Below are 21,086 nucleotides of genomic sequence, written 5' to 3'. Positions count from 1 at the left end.
ATTTTGTTGTATTGAACATTAACACTGTAGCTTTAGAGAATGGTATTATGTTTTGAAAGAACAATGCTGCTGAATGCTGAATACTGATTTGACTGTGGGAGACTGAGGCACGTATTGAGTGCATTCTCAGGACAGCCCAACTTCATTTTACCCTAATGAACTGTATGGAGATTAGTAAAACAATTTATTCTTGCATTTTAATGCCTGTCTGAGAGAAAGAGAGATGCTGTGGATGAATGTGTCTGTAGAGTGACAGCATATTGTGTGTGTATATGTGTGTGATTGTGTAGCAGTTTGAAATATCATGGAGCGATGGTTCATTCAACACCAAGACAGGCTGTCCATGAGAGAGACAGAGAGATGTGTGATATCTAATCTCAGTGGATGTCTGCATATACAACTAGACTGCATATTCAGTGGCAAAAAAAAAAAGAGAAGCTCACTGGGCTGGGAAAACAGGCTGCCACATGCTCTTTCTTTTTATTCTACATTATATGGCCACATTGCACACAGTGCAACTAATGTGAAAGTGAGTGGTTGACAGTGTGGAAGGTAAGGAAGCCTCCCTTTTGTGACAGTATCAACATACTGTATGTCCCCTAAGCAAAGTCATACAAGTACGCAAACATGAGATCAAAACCAAGTGAGAAAACCAAAGTGCCTTTATTATAATCAACATGCAGAATACAGAAAAAACAGTTTATCTCACAGATGAGTGTCTACCACACACACTTTGCTATCCTCTCACAACCCTTTACAATGTAAGAAGATTATTAAGAAATTATTACAATTATTCAGTTTGTTTCCATTTAGTAAAATCTCAAACAGATCTGTATAAAAGAACCCAAAAACATTCAAGGCAACCCTGAATGTCACTCAAATGACAGAGATACTTTATTTTATAACTAGCAAGCTGCTGCTAGAGATTGGATATTAGCAGGAGCTGAATTACGCATGCATTTATGCAGCACACTAACAGGGAGGTTGTTGTTCCCATAAATAGCATTTGCAATGCATCCTAAGCATTTCAGGCTGTGTAATCACATATTCTGGCTTTTCTACTTTCTAGATTGTTTTGTCTATATAATACTTGCTAGTTATCTAAATAAGGTAGGAATGTCATTTCTTTGGGTGGGCTATAGTCTGAGACTGCATGCTGGTTCAGAAGACTGCTCTTATTTCTATAAACATATTTCAAATATACAATAGATAATAATAAGTTCCCAGGTGATGCCATTGTGGCCAAACATGCAATAGTCATCAATGGAGTAGTTCAAATTGTTTCACCAGAACAAGCTAATTCTCTGAGCTAGACTACTGCATGTAGTACTGTAAGTAATATGGTTGTTTATGGTAGTTTTTGTGTGTATGTATGCTTGTGCTTTTGCATGTGTATATGTATAATACAGCTGATAAATGAATATGTATATATATATATAAATATATATACTGTATATATTAGAGTGTACAGGTGCACGTGGTCTATTGTCAGGGGCTGAAGGTTCTTGTGGACTCATAGTCCGACAAACACTTGGGTTTAATGCCTTTAGCGTTGTAGTAATCCACCACCTGGTTAGGGACTTCTGCCAAAACACTCTTAGCCAGGGCGGCTGGGGAGGCCTGAAAATACAGATAAAGACAGAAAGAGTAATCACAAGTACACACACATCACCAGCCATGCGTGATACTTGGATGCCAGAATTTACTGTTGAATCTGATGCTGTCACTGGTCTAGACCAGTGAGACTGATGTGATCAGACAAGCTCATTTGACAACATCAAATCATCCCTGCTTTCACCTTTTTGTCCTCTGCTACTTGGGGTTTTAGATAAATGTGAAACAAAACAGCACCAGAGAAGAATGCATCACATCCCAACACGGTCTCATCACAATAAAACAGCAAAGGCACATACTTTATGTTATGCAGACCTAAATGTTTGATGAACATTTCACCTTTGTACAATTGCTGAATGAGTTAACTTAACATGAAACATGTTGCATTTGTTCCTGTTTGCTCTATAGATTTTACTTTTATGTGAAAAAAAAAGTTTTTTTTTGATTGCTTGAAAAAAAAAACAGTGATAATTTAAGAGAGAAACACTTTCAAAATATTAAAAGATGTAGACATGTTGCTGCCAAAAAGACAAGACAATTTGTTTTAAATCTAATTACTCGAATATTTATTCTATCCATTAGTTTAGAAATGTAAAATTCTTATATAAAACACCCAAAACAATGAAAAAAGGAGGAAACTTACACACTTGCATATACACACACACCCGCTGGCCACTTGTCTGCATGCACACACTGTGTCACTGCGCACACACATCCGTATCCTCGCAGTCAAACTGTCGTACTCCGTCTCACATAATTCCCAGAGACAATGCATCATCAAAGTGCCCCCACCCCGCCCTCCTCCTCCTCCTCCTCCTCCTCTCATTTCCACTCTCCCTCCTGCTCTCTCTCCTCTGCTCCTATCTACCTGTTATCCCCCGCTCTGCCTGTCACACAGCAGCTCTGTCCTGCTAATCCCTTCTGAAAAGAAACGACAGAGCAGAAAATCACCTCTCCACCTCTGTCACACACTCCCTCGCTCCCTTTTGTCTTTAGCTCCGGTCTCTTGTTGACCCCCCTCCAACACCACCACCACCACCTCCGAGAGCCTTCTCCTTCTCGCTCCACTCTCCATCCATTCCTCAGAATTTACAGTATTTGTCACTACTCGTCTCTGCTTGTCTCTCCAACTGTGTAGTTTCGGCGTAGACTATATGTTTCTACTCCGTCCTACATTTCCTGACCCCCCTCTCTTTCCGTTTAGTAATTGGTTGTTTTTTTAACCTGTCACAGACCAAACGCACCATAACAGACCCAGCTGAACAGACCCTGTCAAAGCCAGGAAAAATGAATGCCACCAGAGACACACACAGATGCGCGCACACACACACACACACACACACACACACACACACACAAAGAGCTGATGTGTTTTGACGAGCACACCCGGCATTTTACGCCTACACATTCACACTTGCTACCCTCTGAGTGCTTCTTAACACCCAATCACGCAACACACACAAACACACACACAGTATTTACACTTGGCCCATGTGGAAAATAAAACAGAATTAAAATTTGGCAGGATACTGGGTCTCAATACTTATTGAGTGACGACAACAACGAGTAGAAATGATCAAGCTCTGACATCTGTCAGGGTTTCATAATTGGAATCAAGTGTTGCTTCTTGGTCTTGTTTTTTCACATTTATACAATTGTATATACAGGTACATTTTCTCTAAATATTTATTTTCACAATCGCTTTTATAGTAATTAAGTACAGCAAGGGAAGATAGCACTCTATTGATTTGCAATAATCAATGACATGAAATGAAGAACTGTTTAATTTACTGGCTTTTTTTAGGATCGTATAGAATGGGAGATGTAAAAATGTTTAACTATTAAGAATTTACAATTAATACTCATTGGACAACAATTAACTTACACGTGTATTGTCGTCTATTTTTAATTGGAATGGAGAGGATTTTTATTGTATATGTTATTGTTATTTTGTCTTTCATGAGTTACAGTAGATCATTAGAAAGCTGATTCTAATTGTCCTTCACTTCAGCACCGTGCACTGTTTAAATAACTCCGTACTGAATGCAAATAAGTCGGTTAATGAAAACTCGGAAAATCGTTTCTTTGTCTGATGGCACGCTCAAAAAAAAAAAAAACTCTTGGGGATGAGGCCACAGGTTTGCCACTGTCTTACATCACCTTTTAATTACACTTCCTAATAATTTGGGGATTTAGGATTCTCTTGTTGCAGTGGAATATTCCTCCTTTCTAGCTAAGACTTCTGTTCTGAGGTATGTGTTGATGGTACCATCACACAAATGCACGCCAACCATGTCTTGTCTTGTTTTCACAGATGCAGACATTTGCACCTTCAACTATTGATATTCTGGGTGTTATTGCTCATGTCTGGCGTGGAAAACTGTACGTTTCCACTGTCTTTGAGCTCACATGAGCTCGGGCCCAGAACATTGGGCGGCATTTCTGCAAAGACCTAATATACTGTAAGGCTTCTTTCAGGTTGCATTCAGGGATGCAGTGACATACTGTGTTAAATGACAGCGATTTTCCAAAGTACAAGCCCTACTCACAGTGTTTTTTGGCGTTTTAAGGCCTCGGTGTGAAATTTCTCATGCTCTTTAATGTTGTTGTTCATCAGCTTGAGAAAGTTTTAAAAAAGTTTCAAAGTAAACAGCCTAGTATCTGCTGTAGTTATGCTATATGTGAGGAAGTAGCCACACAAAGTAGAAACAAAGTTGAAATAGGAAGAATAAAAATGGAAAAATATGTTATATAACGTAGTTTATTGCTTTACTATATAGTGCCTACCAATTGATGGAGAAATTGTCTCATATTCTGACTGGAATTAATTTATCTTTATTTTTCCTTTATTTTTTTTTATACCCACGTGTTTGAAGTCCTTGAAGGGGACAAACTGGACGATGTCACGGAGGACCGGCTCGCCCTTAGGTGAACGCAGGATTCCGTCGTCCCCGTCTAATATCTGCATGTCTGTGAAGTCTGCGTTGCCCACGCCGACAATGATGACGGACATGGGCAGATGGGAAGCGTGCACGATGGCCTCCCGTGTGTCAGCCATGTCAGTGATGACGCCGTCTGTCAGGATCAGCAGGATGAAGTATTCCTGATGGATTGGATTGTAGGAGGGAGTGGAGACATATGTGGGTTAAGGGGAGGTGGATGTGAGAGGGAGGAATAGATGTTTGATGAATTTTATGTTTTAAAAGCGCCTTCTTGTCAGGGGCTAATTTGAATAAAACTCATTCTAATTCACTGGGGGACTGGGGAGAAGCGGCATGCACTAAGGCAGAGAAGAATTTGTGCTGTAAAACTTATGGCTGAAATTGAATTAATATCAATCACTTCCTCCCTTGTTTCATTTCATCTTTCTTCCTCTTCGCTGTGCCACCATTTAGCTGCTCTGATGTCTCACTTTTTATTTCTTGTCATTGCGATTTGTCTTTCTCTTGTCTCCCTGGGTGCCAGTGCAATCACTAACGGTCACAACAACAGGAACAAAACGCTTTCTTTCTTTCTTTCTTTCTTTCTTTCTTTCTTTATCTATTTCTTTAAAAAATCTTTCCCATTCTCTCTCTCACCATGGCCTCTTTGGTGTGCATCTCCTCAGAGGCGGACGAGGCCACTTTCTGGATGATTGGGGCTATGTTGGTGGGCCCATACAGTTGGATCTTAGGGAGGCAATTCTGGTAAGCCTCCACCACACCTTGGATCCCTGCAACACACACATATAGGTTCTTTTGCTGCTTGTTTATTTTGCCCTTCTGTATACTGCGACGCACTGACCTTGCCAAGTCAAAGTTCTTGTACTTGCAAAAGTGTGTGCTAAAATAAATCCAATTCTGCGCATGTGATTGCACTTCAAGGTGACTGGGCATTTCTTCCAAATGCATTCCCTTATAGTCCACACAAACAAAAACAATACACACACCTTCACGGCAGGAACACGGTTATGTGGGGAGAAGTGCGTAGAAGCCCATTTCACACATACAGATTAGTGTTGTTTTTCTCCGTATCCTAGAGTCTGAGATATTTCCTGCAGCACAGTGACAAAGCTCCCAGCTGCATGCATGTGCATTTACGTGTGTGTGTTTTTGTGTGTCTGTGTGAGCAGAGGGTGGGGACAGATATAAAGGGAGAATCATGGGACTGACAGCAAGGAAGAGGTATGAATGTCCACTGTGAACATTTCTGGGAGTCAAAATGTCTGCGCAAGTGAAGTTGGTGTGTGTTTTTCGTGGTGCCTCACCTGCGCATTCAGGATTGTCCTCGTCAAAGTTCACTGCAAAATCGTGTGAAACCTTCATGCAGAGGAGAGAACACAGGGCCTTTTACTGCTACGGCAAACCAAACGCTCAGCACAACATGTTCAGTCCAATTCACAGGTTGACAGATGCATTCTCCTTTCATGTTGATCAAAAGCAAGCTGTGCTTCTAAAAGAGATCTAAAATCTAAAGTAGCCAGAACTCCCTCTGTCACACACACACACACACACACACACACACACACACCTCGAAAGTCCTACCTTGAAGTCAGGCGGTATCAGTGCTCCGAAACCAAACGCTGGGAACATTTTATCGCTGGCGGGAACAGAGAGACACATGATCAATTGAAAAAGATTTTCATCTGAGCTTTTGGTCTTATTGCAAAATGTGTGTGTCAGCATTAACTCAGCGATGATTGATGGAGGGATGTCTACCTGTCATAGTCTTGGCAGATCTCCCCCACAGCCACCAGTGCTTTGAGGTACTCATTTGGCTGGTAGGGGTGGATGTAGTGGAGAGAGCAGCTGTTTCTGGGATCCCCATTGGATGCTGTGAAGTCTATTGCCACCTGGAACAGAAACACACACACACACACAGATTCACTCACACTGCACGACTGGGCACGGATAAGCAATGCTGCTGTAAATATTGAGGAGCAAACTTACTGTGAACTGAATTTGGCAGCCTCCCATGATGTAATCGAGGAAGGAGTACATTTTGATGATCTGCCATGGGGAATATTGAAATTTAGATATATGTAATATATTATTGTCAGGCGGCAGGTTTGTTTTGTTTCCACAGCCTGCACATAATAAATATACACACTACATATAAGCAAATTTAGAGGTGATACTGACAAAACATTGAAGAAAAGTTGGGATAGTGACAAAATATGAGTTTGTAGGTTTAAAAATATTCTTATTCATATTTAGAGAGCTGATAAATATGAGATGTTACATCACCTTACAGTGGTTGAGAATAACAACACCAGAGTTTCTATAATTTTTCTTCTTCAGCTGATACTTAGGATTGATGCACTCCCATTGAATCTGGGAAAACACACAAACCCAGGTTGAAGATGGTGGGACAACTTTGTATGTCGGAAAAGGAGCATAATTACACATCATTTATAAAAATGTATATATAGTTCATTTCCAATGCTGAAAAAATAAATATTTAAAAATGGACTGATCAAACACATTATTACATTTCCAGTCTAAACCAATATGCACTGGAGGAATTTCAGAGAAACAAAACATGTTTTCAGGCTTACTGTTGCATACTTTCTGTATATTTAGCGAAAACAAAAATTATATATGCACTATTTCTAGAGAAATTTCAATGACAAAGATCCAGCTGTTTATCTACATAATAGCGCGGTAAAAAGTAAATGTGTAGTGTACGTGAGTATGCACCTGAGGTTTCGTGCTTATGTGTTTACCTGTTTGCCCTCCTGCTCTGTCCTCATCTCCTTAAAGGTAGTCTGAAACTCCCCAATAAAGTCATGTTTTCCATTAGAGTCCCAGTCCCAAACGGTGCACTGAAACAGACACAAAGAGACAGACACAAAAAAACACACACAAGCACACGCATTCATTCACTTGGAGCTCAGTTGAAAAACTGTCACCTAAATGCGCACAAACACATGCACTCACATGGCATGCAGGGAAATGCCATGCTGAATGATTGATAAGGCCGTGTTAGTGGGGGGGCAATGGAGCGGTAAAATATTAATCTGAGGATGCTGAGAGGGACGCAGCTTAAGAGACAGCTTTGTGTGTGTGTGTGTGTGTGTGTGTGTGTGTGTGTGTGTGTGTGTGTGTGTGTGTGTGTGTGTGTGTGTGTGTGTGTGTGTGTGTGTGTGTGCGTGCGCTCCTTTAGGCATATTAGGTTGTTTTTCTCAAAGGAGTTACTAGACAAGATAAATGGCTTCAATCACTGGTGAAATTCGAGGGTCAGCAGTCCCCTGCTTAAAACCTCATGAAGAAACAATCCTGTAACTTCAAATAGTGACAAAAGGCAGTAATATCTTAGTTATCCCACAGCTTGTGTACAATCAATAATACTCAAGAGGGAATGTCAATAAAGACACGTGCTAAGACCCAGAGAAAAATGCTTTTGCCTTTAACGCCAGTTTAACTGCCGTCAATGAGTCATTTTGTTGTAGCTTTGTGACCTTCTTGCCCGAGGTCACCTCAACAACCACGGATCAGAGCCAATCCAACAACGCTTGATTAAAGACTACCGGCTGTAATCCCCTTATTTCCTGTCTCCCACTTAAGTCCCCAAGTGCCTGCACCTGAAGTGTGTGCGTGTGCCTTTGGTGTCTCTGTGTGTGATCATCTGCGGATTGTACGTGTCTGTGTTTTTTGACAGTCATTTTCGGGAAAAGAGGGGGTGAGCGCTCGCTTTTGCGAGCCTTGCTTCCACTTGAAGTTCCTGAGAGCTGCGAGAGAGAGTAATGAAAAAATGAAGACCCTCTGTATCCATTCACGGAATACTAACTGTCAGACGGAGAGGGAGAGAGGCCGTCGGAGGGACGGAAAGAAAAGTAGAGAGGTGGAGAAACGGATAAGGAGAAGTACAAAGGGAGAGACAGCCAGACACTGCAGAGGAGGGTTATGCATTTATGCATTGGTCAGTTAAGAGCCCAGTGAAAGGGAAGCACTGGTCTGAATAGAAATCTCTGCCCTGCCATTTCTCACTATAGCTCAGATGCTTCAAACAGGTAGCCCTGGAAACCATAGCCGATGGTGTGAGTGTGTGTGTGTGTGTGTGTGTAAGTGTGTGAGGCCTCCTGCTGTCAGGAGCCATGCGCAGTTAAGACACCTTTGAATATTTAATGAACAAGCTCATGTTTATTCATGGGAACAGTAACCGTTCAGAGGTGATGTGCGGCCACTACTTTCACACACACACACACACACACACACCCACACAGATCTGTAGTGGGAAGTAATGGTGAGAGTTTAGGACGACCGCTGAGGTCTTTGACACTCGTCTGGCTTTCTAAATAACAGCACACAACCTGAACTCAACTCCAGACTAACAGGAGAAAGAGGAAGTAAACGGCCGAGGCTGCTTTGCTCACATCCTTTGGTTTCGGTGAAATACTCGAGGGTACGAGGCACTTGTGCAATGCTTCTGTTTTACAAATGTCATCATTTGTATGCGGCACAAAAAGCAAAACACCCTCCGAAGACACAGCTGCTTCAGGTGCTGCTTGGTCTTGGCCCCCTAAATGTGTCTCACTGGGGGAACTTAAATAATAAAGGAACTTAAATGAATGAGCTGGTTCTGCGACACTGTGCCGAGAGTTTCTTGAGGGCAGAGGCTCAAATTTAAAAAGGGACATCCATCTGTATTGAGTTCATTTAAATATGAAGTTAACACGGAAGATACATCTATTGTTATCTTTCCAGGAGACCAGACTGTGTGTTTTGTTTAACATTCACAGTTATGAACATGAGAACACTTATATAACCTACTGGTGTTTCATTTTTGCCTTGATAATTGCAACGAAAAGCCTAAAGACATAGTTATTTGTTGTGAGGAAACGAAAATTCCAGATTTTGTTTCACCTTTTTGTTTGCTTTTTGATCTTATAACGTTTTATGGTGTCATGTGACATCAGTACACACATTTGAATAACCTATGGTACTGAATTTATTCAAATGTTATAATGTTTTTAAATATACTATGAAAGGGGTTCAATTCATGTCTATGATTCATTCGGAAAAAAGGGCAGGAGTCCCCTGAGACAGCTCCCATCTCTTGCACACGCCTCCTGGGTTTGTAGTAGATTATGTTTAAGGTTAAATACAATTATGCTGCCATTATAATGACCTGCTAATAGTTAGGATACAGACTCACCTTTAGTTCCCTATCATGGTCACCGCTGCAGAGCGTGTTCAGGGAAACTTTGAATGATTTCCAGACTGGGCTAAGGTTGTTCATGACCGTCTGTGCAGAATACACACACACACACACACAAACACACACACACACACAAAGTTATTGTTAATCATAGATGAGAAGCAGTCGGCTACATCTTTATGTGTTCGTGTAATTACCTCAGTTCTGTGGACAAGTGACTCCGTCCCATCATCATTTATTCTAAAAATCTCCAGGAAAGGGTCTGACTTGCTGAAGAAATCCTTCAGAGGGAAAACACACATGTAAGGCATTGCCTCAGAGCTGCCTTTGATCACCACAAATCATTCGTACACTAACAGAATCATTATTTCAACTCCTTTTGCTCCCTTTCTTCATTTTTTTCTTCTACCCAACCCTTTACTGTCCTCTCCAATTTATCCACCCCTCCCTCCCTTGCTTCCTTCCATCTTTCCCCTAAGGCTCAACTTGTTTGGATTAGTCATTCGTGGCCGTGCATGTGTGCGTGCATGTGGAGGTTGAAAATTAATATAGTTAGAGATTATACTCGTATGTACTTCTATGTATTGTGCACGAGTTGCTTCATCACTAAATCCCTCGGCCCTCAACCCACATAGAGTACTTACACACACACCTCACTGACAGCACACACACCCAAACCCATATCTCTAAATATTATTACCTCTTATATCTAAAGGAAAACCCACAAAATGTTAATATCTAAGTACAATTGTACAAACCTTGTCGTCTAGCTTACGAGCACTGAAGGAGAGTTCGACATAATCGTCATTGCCAGACAGCTCCTCGGCTGTCACCTTTACAGGAGGAGAGAATGAAGTGGAAGAAGGGGAAGGCGGAGAGACACAGACAGGGGGGTAGAAGAAGATGATGAGAGAAAATGAGATGGAAATGAGGGACAGAACAGATTGAACAGGCAACATCATCAAATTAATTATCTTCAGAGTGTCTGAGTGCAAGAGGTTGTGTGTGTGTGTGTGTGTGTGTGTGTGTGTGTGTGTAGCTGTGCTAGTGTGGTTAGTCTAGAAACAGTGTCATACCGTGATGGAAGATTTTCCAGCAGTGTTTCCCTGTTTAAGTAGAGCTTTGGTCAGTTTTCTCTGCGAGACAATCTGGAACAAACAGAAACAAACCCTTCAAAGGATCAGCTCACACCTTCCAAAGTTTACTGCCTAACTTACAGGTTTTTTGTCGCTGGCTCATTTCCTAAATGAGAAAAGCAAAAACATTAAGCTCAAATCTCTCCACAATTAGTTTGTCATTCACAACAGATTAGAATTTCCCATTCATTCAAGCAAGGTGCATTGTTTTGGCTCATGTGCGCGAAAGAGTAAATACAAATCTGCACAAAGATCTCTTGTATATGGCTCATTGATCAGACCTGATGAGTTTATTCACAGCAAAATTAAAAAACTCTTCACAGCTCATAAACATTCTCTCAATGTTTGAGCATCATATGGAAAATAAGCTATTCAATTATCCGACTCTGCCAGACATACCTGTAGATGTTATAAATATCTGATGTAGATGTAAATTGGCTGAAGACCTTCCAGGTGAGAGTAATGGACTAGGAATGACAATCAGCCAATCACAAACAAGTTTGGAAGCATATAGCACACCGCATATATAAATTCACTTCATGAGCACCACAAATAGACAAGCTGCTAAATGAATGGGATTCAACCTGATAGTTAACCAAAGGCCGGATAGTCCTAATCCTAATGAAGGAACCCCAGAAGGAACAATACCATCTAACTACCATCGAATAAGGAAGCTCCTGTTGGCTCCTTTTTCAAAACTGTCTCAACTTTCTCCAAACTTTCATTTCAATCTTCAAAACAGTTTCATTCTACATCAAAACCTTATTGCATGTTTTGCAAGTAGGAAATCACCCAAAACATTTCATTTACACTCCAAAACCTAGTTTTTGTGTTAAATTGCCCCTAAAATGAAAAGTTGTTTTTGTTATTGTTTGAGCCATTCTGGTCAAAATGTGCTTTTTCACCATGATAGTCACGAATTACTTTATGATTGCAACAAAATTACATCCTTGTGAAAAAAACAAAATCAAAAACATCTCATAACAATGAAAAAAAAAAAGGTCAACATCACATCTGATGTTTCCCTTTGTGATGCACTGGGAGAAAAATCTTTTGTCGGGCAACCTTATCCTGCATTGATCACATGTGATGTCCTCCCATGCAGCATACATGGCATTCAACAGAACCCATCTGATCAGGTGATCTGTGGTCATATACTTTACACCTCCAGCCTTAAAAGAATTCCTCTGATCTCATCAGGGATCTGCGGATACGGACACCAACTAGGGAATGGAGCAACCATCACCCACCTCCTCTACATGGTGACATGAGATGACATCAAGCTGTGTGCCAGGAGGGAAACCTGCAACCTGAGATTGTTCACTAAGTGTAAGAAAGGAGGCCTAGTGATCCATAACAAAACAACCAAGATCCATGGATACATCAGGAAGAGAGCACCAAGTGATGACGTGCGTAGTGAATATCTTAGATATAATATAACAGGGAATGCAACAACATTCAATGAGTGACAAGGCCACGTGTGTTAGCATATGCTAGATTTTAAAAACATAGTGGCTCCCTTGGGGTTTTACATGAGGACATGAAGGACAATGAAAACACAGTTGAAATGCAGATAGTTAGAGTAACTGACCTCAGGTTAAACAAACACATTAGGATTCATTCCACAGCATTCCACCTCGCTGGTCTTATAGTTGTTCTCACAATCCAATTAGAGTAGAGATGAACTAATATAGCATGTCCAAAAAGCTCTGTGAACCTTCCTAAGGATTATATAATCCAGTCTGTAATTTTTACACTTAAAACATGCCGGCTGCATTCATACATGCATAGGCCTGACACAGACTCGCTGCACATGTGTAAACTTCAGAAGCATGCTCACATCTTACATATTTCTGAGTTACGGTGAACTCACTCTAATGTATTTATGTCACTCACATAAATTAGTCAGACTTTGCTCACATTCACCACTTGTACAGTTTCAAATCCATACACCTGATCTCTAGGTGATATCTGCTTTATTGAATAATACTATATACAGCCGGGAAACACAGTATTAGCTGACACATGCAATAAGGAAATGTGGACCATTATTGATTACACTAAATGTCACGAATACACTACAGGCTGCAAATCACTGACCTGTCCTAAGGTGCATTCCATGGATCCCAGGAAGTCAGCATCACGTAGGCCATTGTTGCCAGAGCTGATGTCATGCAGTTCGAAACGAAGCCTCTGGACTTCCTCAAAGTAGTAATCCACCAGGAAGATCTTGGAGAAGACTGGGCTGCTGCTGCTGCGGATCACTTCTGTACGGTCCACCTGCAAACACACACGTTCACATGCATGTGTAAATACATGGTTCTGGGTTCCCGGTTACAGTCCAGATAATCTTGCTTCGGTACCTGTCTACTTTTTGTGTCAACAGTGCTGGCAGCACATTGCTATTTAGTCATTTGGTCATTCTAATCTCTTGACTTTCTCCTTCACCAGAAGTGGCACTTACAAATGGCTAGTTACAAATCCACTATTCTTCCTGCCCCTCCAAACATCTTTGTCGTTTCATTAGTAGTTGCCAGTTTTTCAGCTACCCTCGCCTCACTTCAGTAACGTCCTGCCATTTTCATTTGCGATACTGGCAGCTACTTAGTTCTCGTCTCACTTGGGTAGTTTTCTTTCATTTCATTACTGGCAGTGGGTCACCAGTTCCCCATCCTCGACACTCAACAACTTAAAAAAAACACTAAATTAATTTTGTTACAGTTATCCTCAGATTATCCACTTCTAATGCTCTAGTCCCTCTTACCAACTTTATAGTCATAGAGCAAAAAATAGCATCTTCCAGGTTTGGGGGATTTTTAAGACAGAAATTAATTTTTAACAATTGACCTAATGACATCACAGTAAAAAACCTTTTATAGTCATTATCAACAATAGCTGGACCTTCCCATGAGAATATCTGCAGTCAAAGGTTGACTCTTATCAACTCCAAAATGTCACCATCATTAATATTCATAACTATGACCAAAGGCTTACTGGAATCAATGTCCCTGCCCTCTGACTTGATTCACGTCAAGGTATTTTGGTTTTTACCTCTATATTGAGGAAATTCACTAATTTTGTCATCACTGCAGTTTAGACTTTTTACATTTGCATTTAGTCATTTGTCAGACGCTTTCATCCAAAGCAATTTACAAGTGAGCTACAAACACCTTAAACTTAATCCAGAAGACTGCATTTTGCAAAACAACTTACTTTGAGGTTCCATTTGAAATTAAACTATACATTATTAACCCTTACAATGTTAGGTCTAAAGTCGCTTTAAGAATCATTTTCTCATCCTTCTTCACAAAAACCACAAGGCCAGCTGCCAGCTAAGAACACGATACCAGATATCTTACTAAAGTCATAGCCTGCCAGCCAGGCCAAACACCTGTCATAGGTGTTCAGTCTGTTGAGCACAGAAGTAATGGTAAAGTCTGGAGAAATTCTTCCCTGCACTCCAGCCATCATTCGGCCATTTGGGTTTCGCACTCACTCAGATCCACTCAAATGTTTTATCTTCAATAAACAATATAATAATTACTATATAAATATTTTTCCATGTGATAAGGTTCTGGCTTTGTGAAAGTAGTGTTTCATGACACTGCCCTATTTTATTGTGGGCAGTTTCACTTCAAATTGAGTGGACTGAAGTAGGAGGATTGCATTTAACATCCAACACACCGCCAGTGTGCAGACTTTTCAGCATTGCAGCAATTACCGCAGATAGCCATTACCACATTGTTTACACTTATCAACTTCAGAACACGGATTATGGATTTTTTCGTGATGGCTAAAAAACACACAAGCTGTTTGACTACATAAAGAAGCGACTGTAGTTATAGTAACTATAGTAACATTGATCTCACAAATTCTTCTCACTAACTGCCACAGACACAGAAAGGAATAGAAAGCCGAACAAAAGTCTCTGTGAGCACTGCCAACAAAACCTATCTAAGACTAGCAGCAACGAATGGGCCTCTTTTATTGTTGGCTGATAACCTTTTGGGAAACATACACAGGCGCACATATAGAAACAAACGTGCACGGCACACCAGCAGACTTTGACTACACACAAGCACACACAGATTTGGCCTTTTCTGACACCTCGGTAAGCTGGCACACCATTAGAGTAAAAAGAATCATGAATACACACATATACAAACAAACTTACACGCTCAGATCTATCAAACAATTATCCAATTAAAGGTTTCTGAATCTCATGGGCACTGATAACATTTGTCCATTTTTACGAGGGCACAAAGTCTCTCTCACTTTCTTTTTCTCTCTCTAGTTAACGCACATACTGTACACACCAGTATGCTGTACAAAGTAGCTTTTTGTGAAGTCTCCAAAGACAGAATAATGCTGCAGTACTTTCCGAGCACTTGATCTTGAGCCTCTGTGGAGATGAAGTGCGTGCATATGTGTGCGTGTGCGTGTGTAGTGTGTGTAGTGCAGCCTTTGACAGTGTGTGTTAATGTGTGAATCCATGTGCATGTATGTATGTCTGTTAAAGTGAGTCACTGTAGCACTGAACGTGTGAAAATGCTCATGCATGCGTGGGTGTGTGTATCTACATATTTAAAGGGGAGGCAGTGCACTCGGCATAGACAGTCTTTACCACAGATGGAAGAAAAGAGAAATAGAGACAGATGAAAATTTCTTTAATTTCTCTGCATTTATCCACCTCACGCTGTGTTCTTACAAAGTTTAGCTATTATGCTGTATGTGTTACTGCCAGTGGCGAAACTTCAATAAATATTTAATCAGCTGTGCTTAATGTACTGCTGGCTAGTTTGTGACTTTCACAGGGTAGATCAATGAAGTTTTATGGTTATATCGTGTTTAGTATTGTTAGTCAAATTCTGAAAAGTGCAGTAACAAACGTTCTCAAAGAAATGCAGTGGAGTAAAAGTACAACATCAAGTCTTAGTATAAAGCAGCATAAAAGAAATGCTCAAATAAAATACTTGTGGTAAAATGATAAACTTAAAGTACAGGACTTAAGAAAATGTATTTCCACCACTTCAGAGAACAATTGGTATACAGCAGATAGCCATTTATTTTTCCATTTTCAAGTGCTATACAGCGGGTTCTAGCAGGATTTTTCTCTCCATCTGACACCTTTTATTATGTACAATGGGTCCCATAAAATTGCTCTTGATTCCTGGGAATTGTTTTGGAGATGAGCAGAGAAATAACAGAAGCACATTTTTAATGTCAAAGCCTTTGGCTCGATAAATACAATCTGCACACTAATCTACCAAAGTTAGGATTTCTGTTGCCTGTTGTGACAATTAGCATCCATAATTTATAAGAACCAAACACAACCCGCAATTTAGAGTGAGAAGATAAGCAACACAATCACTGCTCTGTATGATAGCTCAGGTCCTTGATTATAAATAATAATTTACAGAAATCCAATGTCACGTCTAGTTTCTAGTGTTGATTGCAGAGACATTTATAAGGACATTTGCATCAAAATCTGAATGAAAGAATTTGATTTTCTATCTGACTGGTACATGGACAAATGGAGAATAGTATGAAAAGAAAGTTGAATAGTTACAAAACTCTTGTCAAAGACACTTATTTTCACTGACATTCAACTATTTTGTAATTATTAGTTTATAAAAGGCTAGATTAAAGGCCATCAAAGATTGTTGGAAATCCCTCAGTGACATTCAGTTCCACGAACAGCAACTGAAAAACCAGACATTGCATGCACAGACATTTGCAGCTCTCTTCCAGAGTGTCTTGCAATGTTTTTAAATGATTGTTGTGTGTGAAGATATGAAAGAGGCTTTCACAAGAGAAGAAATCAGGTGCACCTGTACCCCCTCGTGCCACCTCGTTACTGTACCTCAAACCATTGTCCATGCGACTGCATTTTCAGCACCACGCAGGGATCCGGTTTTGAGAGGGCGTCGCGGTCCGAGATCCCCCGACAGGCAACTCTCAGCTCAACTTTGGTCAGACATGGAGAGCTGATGAAGCCCAGTGTGGCTTCTGCAGACTCATAGATGTTACTCATGCTGAACGCACAATCAAGCACTGAAAGGAGAAGGAGAAAGAAAAATAATAGGGTCAGATAGATAGATAGATAGATAGATAGATAGATAGATAGATAGATAGATAGATAGATAGATAGATAGATAGATAGATAGATAGATAGATAGAGTTCATTTGAACTGTTGTTTGCTTTGACATAAGCAGATGCAGTGGCCCTGACTAAGCAGACAGGACTGTGTTCAAGGTCAGGACTCTGAAGCCACTGAAAACCACACAACGTCCCTAAATACAACAACACGTACATGAACAATTTTAACACACAAAGGCACAAAAACACAGTTATGCACTTACAGTACAGATGTTAAGGAGAACACTCGTTTAAATCGGTTGGATTTATAACACAAACATGCGCATACAAACACACACATGCACAGATACACCTATAGTTCTGCTGAGGTCAAATCGCCGGCTTTCTGCTCAGGTTTCTGCAGAGTGTATAGAGTTCATAGTCCCTAAATAGAATATTGCCAAGCGTCTAACTGCAGCAACCCAGATGTTTTTCCCCATGATATGTGAAATTAAATGTTAATCTGGAAATTAGTTTGAATCACATTTTACAGTAATGTTAGTAATAAAATGATCAACTCATTCATCAATGATGACATTTCTTAAAACAACAACAACATATTTACAGCTAATTAGCTCTGACACTAATTAACTGATTAGATTGTTACATATAAAGGTCTCGTATAAGAGTGGTATCAATCTTTTCACCTAAAAAACTGTAGTCTTAATACACCATAAACACCATAATAGAATTACCTTCCAAACATGTGCTCGCATATGCATGGATCAATTTCCTCAGTGCTTGCACATTAAGTCCTAGGCTGAAACCCCCCTGGATACACACACATGAAGTGAACCAGAGCAACCGGAGCAAATTCAATGTTTATCTCAAAATGAGTTTAATTAATTAAAAGAATTTATCATATATATCAGAATATATAATAATTTATGACTCTACTTTTAGCTTTGTCAAACAGTTTGAGTGGTGACACTTCCCACCTCCAAACCTAAAAAATAAGTCTAGTCGTTCAGACGTGATAAAAGCCTGTGTGGGCCAGCTTATCCTTGAAGGGAGTATATCGGCAGACATGCCTTTTTGCTTTTGTTGCTGAGAGTTAGAGCAGCCGCTCAATACCGCTCTCACGATTGTGTGTTAAATATGAAGCTACTGGCAGGACCCAGGGGTAAACAGCTGGCTCTGTCCAGAGGTAACAGAATCTGAACGTCTAAATTTAACAAATGAACGCGCTGTAGCCGAAATTGGTGTCAAAACAGCATAGTGAGCCTCAGAGGTGTTGATAGGGAGGTTTTCTGTGAGGTTTGAAAGGAGCTAACCTGGCTGGCTGCTTTATATTTAGCACACACATGAAGTGGCATCAACCTTCTCATCTAACGCTTGACAAGAAAGTGAACGTGTTTATTTCCCTAAATGTCAAATTATTCCTTCAGTGTAAAAATATGACTTTTAAAGCACACTCAATTATAGAAATGCCTTTCTTTAATTGCAAAATACAATTTCTAAGGCTTCATCCGAACTTTAACTGTATTAATACTTATTATCAGCTCATTTGGCACACTGTATTGTGTATATAATTTGCCTCAAAATGCACTAATTAAATTTCCCAGCCCTTAATGTGCAACAAGCCCTGGGCTGACACCTGAAGTACCCTCAAGTCCACTTAGTCCAAACTAAAGGATAAACATGGGTCTGATGTGCTGGATGGTTCAAACTGAATATTAATGCAGCGGTCGAGTAGTATCATCCTTAGGGAGTGAAGCTCTTAGAACTGGGTCTCACTCTGACCTGAATGCCTCTCTCTCTCTCTCTCTCTCTTTCTCTCTCTCTCTCTCTCACCCTCTGTTTCTCTCTCTCTCTCTCTCTATTTCTTTCTCTCCGTCTTCCATAATTCATGTTCCATGTGTGTGTTGGTTGGTTGGTGGTGATTATTTTTAGCTAAGCACAAAGAATGAACTGTACACAGACAAACGGACACGGACAGAGCCACAGGGCAGGTGTGTGACATGCAGGCAGATCTGTGCGCATGTGTGCTTTATTGCTGCATGTGTGTGTGTGTGTGTGTGTGTGTGTGTGTGTGTGTGAATGAGCAGGAAGCAGCAGATGCCTGTCTGTTCCGGTTGACAGAAGATGACACTGATAGCGAGAGAGGATATGGACAATTTCTCCAGCCACAGTTTTTGTATAAGAGCTGTGTGCTGTGCAGAATCTGCCGTCACAGCTCGGCAAAGCATCCGCTGCCTCATGTGTCGCACGTTGCCAGAGGTGTCAAAGAATATTCATATCACATTTCATGCTTGTAGCTTCTTGAGTGAAAAAGTAGTGGTTTTGCCAAAACGGATAAACTGGTTTATTTTGATATTTATATACTGTAATATCAATCAAATGTAGTGGTGAGCAGGGTTGGGAGGAAAGTAAACTTAGTATTGACTAAATTCTGTTGTTTTCCCTGCTCTGGATCGGGTTATACAATCACACAAAAATGAGTGCAAGAGTCTGCAACATATTTTTTATGTCTCACAGTATTACTGCTGGTAGAAGCTATGCCATTACGAACAGCGTGCAGGGCGCAAATGGCAGACTGAGCGGCAGAATGCTCTGTAGCAAACATGGTTGGAAAATGATGATGTGTAAAGCAAAAATAATGCTAAACATAAATCGCAATGATAACGGTTGCTTTCTGGGTGGTATAAGATGTTTTACATTCACTCTAAGGCCCCTTACTGTGAGCTGGTATTCCTCGCAATCCTGGCAATCAAATCATTTCTCCTAGTTGCACTGCCATGACCCTTGACTGTCTGTGTGTGCGCGTGTGTGTGTGTGTATGTATATGTAGCTATATTTGTACGTGTCCCTTCACCTTCACATGTGCATTTGTGTGGACTGAATGCAACTGATGTGACATTAATAATTTAGCCATGAGCAGGTCCATAACACTGTAATACATTGCAATTTACATGCTGTCACATATCATCAAACAACAAGACGTAACATCCACAACCACTTACAGCACGAACAGCAGAAGACGAAAGAAGAAGAAACCAAACTATGTGAGTGTTATGCACCCTTCTGTGGAATACTAATCGTGACAGCAGTATGCTCAGCCGAACGAGTGGAAACATAAAAGCAGCTGGGTCTGTGCAAAGACAGAGGGGAGTATCTGAAGTGTCTGGTGTTTCAAACTCACAGTGTTAATAGAGCTGACAGAGACAGAGAACCAGTGAGAGTGAGGGAGACAGAGGTTGTGTGAGGGAGGATTAGAGAGATGGAGTGGGAGAAAGTGCTGGAGACAGGCGGGCAAGTAAGAGTGAATGAAGCAGAGGGAAGAGCTGGAAAGAGAGAGGAGCCGAATGAAGTGGCTCTTCCCCCTCTCATAGGGCTTATCTGGTCTTCTAGCACTCCAGCAGAATACAATTAAAGCAGATGCTTTCTGCGAGAACCCTTCAAGGTGTTTCCCAGTTCTCTTTTCTCAAATAAAGACTCAGACTAGACTAGAAACTGATTTGTTGTCTGGTAATAAAATGAACAGTTTTCCTTGTCTAGGAGAGTCGATACAGCCACAAAGTCACAGAGGCTGTTAAATAACGAAGCAGCTCACTGTTGTATCAAACATCTGCTCATTTGCAGCACGGCATAGAAAAGGGAAATGCCTGTACACCTCGCATGCACTTGGTTAGACATGCACTATCCGGGGATGCTTCTGCCTCCTGCAGAAGAAAAACTCACCTCAATGACCTGGAAAAAAAAAAAAAAAAAAAAAAAAAAGATCCGTGCGGAGCAGAAGAACTTCACCGCCGCTTAGTTGACAATCACGGATACCTCAGCGTCTCCGGACCCATCTCCCTCTCCTCTCCCTCTTTTGTCTATGTGTTTTGCTCAATTGCCTACACTGCAGAGCTCGGTCGGTTTGTTGCTGACAGCCTAACAGAGCTGATTATCACTAACTCCCGCCGGGCGAGCTCCGCCAGGATGCGCTCCGTGCGCCTGGGTTGACTGGGAGCGAAAGATGGGGAGGAGGTGGACGGTGCGCCACTTAACTGGAGTTTCAAATCCGCTGGCTCCGTCGGGGGCCGCAGAGAGAGCGCACCTTGGGACCGGCGGCC

The 21,086-nt window shown here is 40.9% G+C and overlaps 1 protein-coding gene across 1 annotated transcript; it reads right to left on the bottom strand.

Annotated features, from left to right (window-relative positions):
• Window positions 1-644: 644 nt before the first annotated feature.
• On the bottom strand, window positions 645-20,762 carry cpne4b (copine IVb). Its single transcript, XM_026348583.1, has 16 exons — window positions 20,710-20,762; window positions 16,753-16,943; window positions 12,990-13,169; window positions 10,830-10,901; window positions 10,512-10,586; window positions 9,951-10,034; window positions 9,751-9,840; window positions 7,319-7,417; window positions 6,840-6,926; window positions 6,543-6,602; window positions 6,312-6,445; window positions 6,138-6,192; window positions 5,861-5,912; window positions 5,193-5,326; window positions 4,481-4,717; window positions 645-1,620 (listed from the first exon to the last, which is right to left on the bottom strand). Exons 2-16 carry the CDS (start codon window positions 16,921-16,923, stop codon window positions 1,489-1,491), a joined length of 1,662 nt encoding a protein of 553 aa, XP_026204368.1. The 5' UTR covers window positions 16,924-16,943; window positions 20,710-20,762; the 3' UTR covers window positions 645-1,488.
• Between the last annotated feature and the right edge of the window lie 324 nt (window positions 20,763-21,086).

This window comes from Anabas testudineus, chromosome 11 (genome assembly GCF_900324465.2).
Source record: "Anabas testudineus chromosome 11, fAnaTes1.2, whole genome shotgun sequence".
Taxonomy (NCBI): Eukaryota; Metazoa; Chordata; class Actinopteri; order Anabantiformes; family Anabantidae; genus Anabas; species Anabas testudineus.
The sequence above is the reverse complement of the archived record's forward strand: the minus strand, read 5'-3'. Positions and strand labels throughout refer to the sequence as shown.

Excerpts from the sequence above, each read along its gene's own strand:
- cpne4b (XM_026348583.1), bottom strand. The coding sequence starts at position 16,923 with ATGAGTAACATCTATGAGTCTGCAGAAGCCACACTGGGCTTCATCAGC. Across the intron at positions 6,927-7,318 it reads CAGAGCAGGAGGGCAAACAG|ATTCAATGGGAGTGCATCAA; the intron begins GTAAACACATAA and ends GTGTTTTCCCAG. Across the intron at positions 6,446-6,542 it reads GCTGCCAAATTCAGTTCACA|GTGGCAATAGACTTCACAGC; the intron begins GTAAGTTTGCTC and ends TTTCTGTTCCAG.